Genomic DNA, 8,662 nt, shown 5'->3' with positions numbered 1-8,662 from the left:
AGATCAGAGAATTGGGGAAAGGAGGGATAGGGGGACAGGTGGCAATGGCCTGGATGCAGCACCGTATGGGAGGTGTCCTTGAAATGACCAAAGGCCAGCAAGACTGGAGCTCTAGGGAAAGTGGGAGAGGAAGTGGCAAAGCCGAGAGACAGCAGGATGTGCCCAGTGATGACCTGGGCCTGGAGCTTAGACAGGTCGGCCTCTGAGACTCCGTTGACACTGTTAATAATAACGGCAAATAGCTAATGATAACAACCGCCATTTACTGAGCGCTTACCCTCTGCTACGCCTCTGTATACGAATTGTTTTATTAACCTTTAAAACAGGTAGTCCCATTACCTCTATTTTACAAGATGGGAAAACTCAGGCACAGAGAGGTAGACAGGCTTGTTCACTGTCATACAGCTAACAAGTGACAGAGCTGGCATTTGATCCAAGGCAGTCTGGCTCCAGAGCCCGTACCACTCACCACCTGGCGAAGGGCTATTCCTATCAAGGAATGAACACAGGGCAGAGGAGCCCCTTGGGAGAAAATGATCCAGCTCCAATTCCTTCCCTGTGATGTTCAAAGTCATTAAAATCTGTCTGAGGGCCTGGAGTGCGCCCCTGGGGACCTATCCCAGCCTTTGCTCTAGTACCAGATACGCCCAGAGCACAAGGCACCAAGAGTCAGCGTGGGGGCTGCATCGGGAAAGAGAGAAATGGCTGTGCAGACAGTGCTGGCGTTCCTGCTGCCAGCCACTCAGCAGGCAGTCCTGTAGGCAGGACCTCTCCATCTGGGGCGTCATGTCTACACACACAGGCAGGTGATCACAGCATCTCCAGACATGGTGTTGGACCCAGTGGCTTCTGACATGGGCCAACAGCGCCGCCTGGTGTGCAGCCCCAAAAGGGCGCTGGCTTCCTGAGGGAGCTTCCCACTGGGTCTGACAGGACAGGTCAAGGGCCATGGTGAGTCTCTACAACGGCGACCGGCTATGTGAAAGCCAACATAACAAACAGGAAGTGAACGGGGAGGGCTGACAAAAGACGTGTAAAATTCATACCAACTTATAAATACTTGAGGTGCCCACCAGCTCCGAGAGAACAGAACCCACACCTTCACGCCTGCCAGGCGACATTCGGTCCTGCCCAGTCACCAATAGCCAGGTCACTGGAGCTCAGACAGAGGGGAAATAGGTGCTCCCCTCCCACCTCCGGGAAGTCCTATAGCCCCCGCCGCCTCTGGTCTAAATGGCCTTTGTGGGTCTTGCAAGCACCAGAGGAGCAGCTTCTGGGAAGGACAGGACTTACTGATCTTTGGGAAAGATGGGCTTGGAGTTAGAGTCATACTTTGGGGGCTAAAGGAAAAGAGGCCTCGAGTACAGGCTAGTGAGATCTCAGACCCTGGGCTGGGGACCCGCCACCAGGGCTGACCCTCTCCTGGAGGAAGGAGGCAGGGCCCAGCAGGCGTTTCTAGGACCAGCTGGACAAGACCCTGCCCCCAGCAGGCAGGTGGAGGGAACAGGGCCAGGCCAGGTGGAATCCCGCCCCACTCTGATCCCTTCCTGCCTGGTCCCGTTCAATCTGCACAAAGCTCTGGGGTTAGGCAGGACCAGAGCCATCTGCCCCCATGTCACAGATATGGAACCAAGTGAGAAATGATAGGCCCAAGGTCAGACAGTGAGACTCAGAGCTAGGCGTTGAAATGTGACCTCCTGACTCCCAGGCCAACCCTCTGGCCACACGCCTGGCCAGGTGGGCCCAGGCATCAGGGGAAAGTCTACTGCCCCCAGGTGGGACTGGACCTGCCCCGGAGCAGAATTCCAGGGGAGACAGAGCAACCCCTACCCTCTGGGCCTGGGGAGCCGCAGAGGTGGAAAAGCCCCCCTTGGAGGTGACAGTGGCCTCTGGTGTCCAGCAGCTAGCCTGCCACCTTGTCTGGAAGAAGCCGGGGCCTCGGGCTGCAGGCAGTAAGAGACGCTGCAGGTTCCAGGCCAGGAGGTCCAGACAGTCCAGCTTACTGCATCGCCTGGGAGGAGCTGAATGCCTCCATCTCCGCCTCCGCCTCCGCCTCTGAGCGGCACCTCTGGGAGCAGAACCACAGGAAGAGGAAGAAACCTGCGAAGCAAAAGACTAGTCAGGGGAAGCAGCACGGGGCCTCCCCCAGAATCCAGGCACCTCCTTGGTTGGGCTGGCTTGGGCCTCCCTGAGGCCCAGGAAGAGTTCTTAGAATCCCTTCCTATGAGGCCAGAGGGGCAGGGCGGAGGGGCTGGAGGTCCAGCCACCACTGGCCCTCAGGCTGCCTTTGTGCCAATTACAAGGTGGCACCCCTTCCTGTGGGTGGACGTAGCTCCAAACCAGCTTGTCGGGGCTAGATTTCAGCCCCTGACTCACCCCCTCAACCTGCAGCCCTTCAGCAGGAAACATGACCCAGCCGTACACGACCCCCTGGGCTTCCGTCCATGCCACCCACAGGTCCTACCGTAGAACGAGTTGAAGATGGTGAAGAGGAAGAGCTGGGGCAGCAGGAAGACGCCAAAGGAGAAGAAGGCCAAGGCCCAGGTGGTGCCCAGCAGCACGGTGAGGCCCAGCACGGTGACTGTGTCCCGGCAGGCCCGGGGGCCCGGCGCCTTCTCCTGCACCCGCAGTCTGCGCAGGACCCGCAGTGCCCAGACCAGCACCACCAGGTTGAAAAGGGACATGAGGCCACCATAGCCCATGACCAGGACACTGTGCACGCCGGGGTTCCGCACCCAGCATCTGCGGGGGAGGGGTGAAGCGCCGAGGTTGGTGCGGCTCCCGGGCCTCCAGAATGCCTCTTGAACCCGGGCCGGTCTCCTGGCTCAGACCCGTGGTCTCCCATCTGACCGCACCCATGGTGAAGTCCCGGGCAGCTCCGGCAGCCAGGCCACCACGATTGGACCTACCTGCCCCCTCGCACCCCTGTCTACAGCCTCCTTTGCAGCCCCACAGTCTCTCTCCCGCCTCCATGCTTTTACCCACCTGCACACTTCCTCCTCTTCCTTGAACTTGAACCCTCCCCCCCCTCCGCAGCCAGTCTGACTATCGATTTGCACTGTGTTGGGTGGATTATTGGTCCTCTTTCCTGGAAACGTGTCCCTCCACCCACACACAGTCATCACCATCTCCTCCTCATCTTTGTGCAAAGGCCCCAGGACACCCACGCTTCCCTGAGCCTTGAGTGAGGGCCGTTGTCCACGTGTGGATTGAGAAGCAGAGGCAACAGCAGGAAAACGACACCAAGGGTGGAGGAAAGAGCCAGAGAGACGCCTGGCAGTTGCCCCAGCCCTGGTCCTAGACCCTCTGTGAGGGCTTCATGCCCTTGGCTTCCCCGAGACACCTTCAAAGCAGGTGCTGCCTTTTACCCAGTCAGGTGACGTGATTGCCGTGAATTAGCCCTTCCAGCCCCGTGATGACCCCGTGAGGCGGGCGCATAATCATCCTCATCCTACAGTTAAGGAGATGAGGCTCTGGCCGGAACCACACACACTAGTTAGGAGTCAATGGTGGGATCTGGTGTTGCTGTGAGCTGTGGTGTAGGTTGAAGATGCAATTCGGATCCGGTGTTGCTGTGGCTGTGGCGTAGGCCGGCAGCTACAGCTCCGATTAGACCCCTAGCCTAGGAACCTCCATATGCCACGGGTGTGGCCCTGAAAAGACAAAAAGACCAAAAAAAATGTATATATATATATATTATTTTGGGGATTCATCCAAGTGGATGAGTGTGGTGGTGGATCATTGCAGATGATCGCCTAGCGGGAGTGGCTCTGTCACATGTATTAATACAGTCCTGTCAGTGGGCATTGGAGTTAGTTTCAAGGTATGTTTTTGTCCTTTTTTTTTTTAGGGCCACACCCATGGCATATAGAGGTTCCCAGGCTAGGAGTCAAATTGGAGCTGCAGCTGCTGGCCCATGCCACAGCAACTAGGGATCCGAGCCACGTCTTTGACCTACACCACAGCTCACAGCAACACCAGATCCTTAACCCACTGAGCAAGGCCAGGGATTGAACTTGTATGCTCATGGATGCTAGTCAGATTCATTTCTGCTGAGCCGCATTGGGAACTCCTCAAGGTATTTTTTTTTAACTTGCTGTTAAAGAAGATGTGGTATATAAACACACAATGGAATTTTATTCAGCCACGAAAGGAAGTCTTGCCACTTGTGACAACATGGATGGAGCTTGAGGGCATTATGCTAAGCAAAGTAAGTTGGACAAAGACAGATGAATACTGTATTACCTCACTTACTACAAACAAAACAACAAGCTCATAGATACAAAGAACAAATTGGTGGTTGCCAGGGCAGGGTGGGGAGGGAAGTACAAAATGGGTAAATGAGTCAAAAGGCACAAACTTGCAGTTACAAAATAAATAAGTCCTGGGGATGAACTGTACAGTGTGGTGACTGCAGCTGATAAAACTGTATTGCATATTTGAAAGTTGCTAAGAGAGTAGATCTTCAAAGCTCTCATCAGGAGAGAAACAAATTCGGTAACTGTGGTGACAGATGTTAACTAGGCTTATTGTGGTCATTTTGCAATATAAACAAATATCAAATCATTAGGTGGTACACCTGAAACAAATAGAGTGTTGCCTGTCAATTACACATCAAACAAATTTTTTTTTGTCTTTTGTCTCTTTTTTGTTGTTGTTGTTGTTGCTATTTCTTGGGCTGCTCCCACGGCATATGGAGGTTCCCAGGCTAGGGGTTGAATCGGAGCTGTAGCCACCAGCCTACGCCAGAGCCACAGCAACGCGGGATCCGAGCCGCATCTGCAACCTACACCACAGCTCACGGCAACGCCGGATCGTTAACCCATTGAGCAAGGGCAGGGATCGAACTCGAAACCTCATGGTTCCTAGTCGGATTCGTTAACCACTGCGCCACGACGGGAACTCCCAAATTTTTAATTAAAAAAAAATTTTAGGATTTCCCATCGTGGCGCAGTGGTTAACAAATCCGACTAGGAACCATGAGCTTGGGGGATCGATCCCTGCCCTTGCTCCGTGGGTTAATGATCTGGCGTTGCCGTGAGCTGTGGTGTAGGTTCCAGACGCAGCTCAGATTCCATGTGGCCATGGCTGTGGTGTAGGCCAGCGGCTACAGCTCCGATTCAACCCCTAGCCTAGGAACCTCCATATGCCGCAGGAGCGGCCCAAGAAATGGCAAAAAGATCAAAAAAAAAAGAGAAAATCTAGCAAGCCAATATTGAATATCTAATTAATTACTAAGATTTCATCTAAAAAAAATTTTAAAGCATGCATACACGTGGTAAAGGTTTTCTTAATGCAGGAGAATAAAAGTCACACAATGCAGAGTAACAGGGGAGAGAAAGAGGCGAGGAAGACACGAAGCTGCTTCTCAGGGGGGGAGCTCGGAATGTCCCTGCATTAATGTGCTTCCTGCCCCGTGGAAGTGTCCCTGCAAGTCTTTTGTCCATGTCACATATTATATAATGAAACAGATGCTTAAAGAGTCCTAAGTCACACTTCCTCAGAGAAACCAACCCAACCCTCAAGCGAGAGGAATTAACCAGCTCCCCTCAGTGCCCAGAGCCCTCGCTGCCCAGAGGCTGGCTCAGGCAGTGGCTGGGGGCCAGGCTCTGGAGCCGCCCTGCCTGGGACTGAGTCCCAGCTCGGCCTTGCCCAGCTGAGTCCTCTCGGGCAGGGTTCTTCGGCTGCCTGTGCCTCAGTTTCCCTAACTGTCAACAAGGGCTGACAATAGCACCTGCTCCTGGCTGTGAGGATTAAACAGGCTAACGCCCAGGCCTGCCACAGAGTCTGTCCTCAGCTGTCCTGCGCTTACATCAGCCAGGAGACGAAAAATGGCCAGATGGCCAGCTGCTGGTGATGGGTCTACAGGGGTTATTAAGCTATTCCATGTTGGCTGTTAAGAACATTTCATAACAAGAAGGTTAATGTCCTAGGGCACGGGGGACAAGCCGAGTCTCTGCCCCTGAGACCCCCCACAGGCCGCCCTCCCCCAGCCATGCTGAGCCTGGTCCCTGGGGTGTCCCAGTCCCCACAACACTCTCTGACTGGGAGACTTTGAGGGCTGGCAGTGCCACGCCAGGCTCAGGCCAGGGGGAGCCAGAGCCTGAGACAGCAAAGCAAGGCGGTGGGAGGGAGAAGAGCCGGGCGCAGGCTGAGCTCCGCCACAGGGCTGAGAGCCACAGCAGGGCTGGCCGACGGCTGCGCACTGCCAGGAGGCAGAGGCTCCCCTGCCCTGGCCTGGCCCTGGAGGCCCCTGTGCAGGCGGGCGGCGCTGGAGTCAGCTTCCTAGAGGTGGCCTCTGCCCCATAGGAGACCCTGGGGATCCAGCAGAAGGGGCGTGGTAAAGCCCCCTGGACACCACGCCCTGTCTAAGCCGTGACCCCACCCCGCTCCGCTGCCAGCACCCTCCTGTTCCAGGACCACCTGTCTTGAGCCCCAAGGCTGAGTGGCCCTGCTGCCAGAGCCAGGGGGCCCGCCGCAGCCCCAGGAGCACTTACATGGACATGTTCTGGAAGCCCGTGCCATTTCTCTGGCTATCGGAGAGTGGGATCCTGTGGGGTCCATAAACTGAGCTGTTGGTGGCAAGAAGCAGCAGCACCAGGAAGGCCGGGACCCCTAAGGAGTGGGACAGAGGCTCGGTATCTGTCAGGAGACCCCAGAGATGGGCTGGCTGTGGGGTTTCCAGGGCTGCTACAAGAGAAGTCTACTGGGCGAGTGGGGGGTGGGGGAGAGACTGTTCCATGCCCCCACTTGCTGTCCCAGGGTCCAGCCTCAGAGCAATCAGTCTGGAGCTCTTCGAGAAGGCTCACATGCATGAGGGCTCAAGTGTGGGATGGGAGCGGCAACAGTAGTGGTCACACTGGGAGGTGGTGGCTGGGCAGTAACGGAAGAGAAGGTTTGGAAACTGGTGAAGAAACAGATAGTCAAGAAAGGGGCTAGGATGGTGATAGAGATGCCAACGACAGTGGCACCTGAGACAGTGGTGAAGCCAAGGATGAGGATGGTGCTGGTGCTGGAGGTGGAGGTGACAGTGGTCCTGGAGGTGATGACGATGGAAGAACTGGAGGTGGAAGTGGTGATAAGAGTGATGTTGGGAGTTCCCTTCGTGGCTCAGTGGTTGGTTAACGAACCCCACTAAGATCCACGGGGATGCAGGTTGGATCCCTGGCCTCCCTCAGCGGGTTAAGGATCCAGCATTGCCATGGGCTATGGTGGAGGTCACAGATGCGGCTCGGAGCCCACATCGCTGTGGCTGTGGTGCAGGCCAGCAGCTGCAGCTCTGATTCGACCCCTAGCCTGGGAACGTCCATACGCTGTGGGTGTGGCCCTAAAAAGGCAAAAAAGAAAGAAGAGAAGAGGGGTATAGGAGGAGGTGGTGGGCGTTGCAGGGATGATGACCAGTGGTCACAGCCGTGGAGGAGAAAGATAAGGACAGGAATTCAGGACACAGGTAGGGGGGGAGAGAGAGCGCTCACCCCAGCCCACGGCGCAGAGCTTGAGCACGTATCGGCGGAAGTAGATGTTGTAGACGCGCCCAAGCAGGAGGTAGAGGTTGAAGCCTTCGATGGCCATCCAGGTGAGGCAGCTGAGCAGCGTGTAGTGCAGGGTGGCGCCCAGCACCGTGCATGCTGACCCGGGCACGGCCCACACCGGGCTCAGCAGGAAGGCGACGTTGAGGAGCAGCACGGAGGAGTTTAGGTTCATGTGGATGCGTGTTGTGGAGTCACTCTGCTTCCTGGGGGTGGAAGCATCGCTCCCAGTGACCTGGACATCACCAGGCAGCATCACCCACTGGGCTCAGAGACCCACAGTGACCGGGACACAGGGGTCGAGAGGGGCTGGGACCCAATAGCTGCCACTCGCACAGTGAAGTGGGCCTCCCGCCTCTTGCCCTCTGCCCTCTAGAAAAGCCCACCTGATTCTGGGGGCCCCAGGAGGAGAGAAGGAGGGGTGCTGAGCAGCAGTGAGTGGGCGGGCCTGGCACGAGGGCAGGGGACTACCTGGCATGGAACTGCAGCAGGACAGTGAGCAGCGAGGCCACGATGGAGATGCTGCAGCCCACCAGGGAGATGTACAGGAGGGGTGCCAGCAACGTGGCAGGGACCGGGGCTGGGGAGAGTTGCTGTGGGAAAGAAGTGGGGTCAGAAGCATGGAAATGCCCTCCCCTGCCTGAATCAAAGCGAGCTTCCAGGACCTCAGTTCCCAGTCCCCCTGCACTACAATCCTAGCCATGGTCCTGGCTTAAAAACAGCTATGGCAGACCCAGTGGCCTGCCTCCCAACTCCCAGCTCCCAATTCCCATTCCCCTTCCTCCCCTCCCTCACTCTCTATGCACATGGGTGGACCCTCCACTTCTCCCACTGTGTGAGGTCAGGTTCGCCGGGCCTGGCCTATCAGAGCCCTTCCTCCTCTTGCCCACAGTGACCGCTTAAGGGATAGACAGGTGACACACTCTAGGCCTATGTGACTTAGTTCCAAGACCTTGGCTGGCAGAACTGGGTAAGAGAGCTCTCATTCTTACTGGCCTGAAAGCTAGTAGGACATGAACTTGAAACTCTAGCCATGTTATTCTCCCATGGGGAGATCCCAGCTGAGAGCTAAGCTAGCACAAAACAAGTACAACTGAGAGACTGAAATAGAGTCCTATCTTGGTGCTATGGAG

The 8,662-nt window shown here is 56.1% G+C and overlaps 1 protein-coding gene across 12 annotated transcripts in view; it reads right to left on the bottom strand.

Annotated features, from left to right (window-relative positions):
• Positions 1-284: 284 nt before the first annotated feature.
• The window catches only part of ADGRG5 (adhesion G protein-coupled receptor G5), a 32,287-nt gene continuing 23,909 nt past the window's right edge, over positions 285-8,662 (bottom strand). For all 12 annotated transcript variants that reach the window (XM_047789701.1, XM_047789704.1, XM_047789699.1 and 9 more), the window contains 5 exons: positions 8,001-8,122; positions 7,476-7,735; positions 6,498-6,615; positions 2,465-2,742; positions 285-2,100 (listed from right to left, as the gene is read on the bottom strand). In XM_047789701.1, coding sequence (XP_047645657.1) covers positions 2,000-2,100; positions 2,465-2,742; positions 6,498-6,615; positions 7,476-7,735; positions 8,001-8,122 — 879 coding nt within the window. In that variant the 3' untranslated portion in view covers positions 285-1,999. The remainder of the gene's footprint in view (positions 2,101-2,464; positions 2,743-6,497; positions 6,616-7,475; positions 7,736-8,000; positions 8,123-8,662) is intronic.

Source organism: Phacochoerus africanus, chromosome 8 (assembly GCF_016906955.1).
Source record: "Phacochoerus africanus isolate WHEZ1 chromosome 8, ROS_Pafr_v1, whole genome shotgun sequence".
NCBI classification, from domain to species: domain Eukaryota; kingdom Metazoa; phylum Chordata; class Mammalia; order Artiodactyla; family Suidae; genus Phacochoerus; species Phacochoerus africanus.
This window is presented reverse-complemented; position numbering and strand designations above follow the sequence as displayed.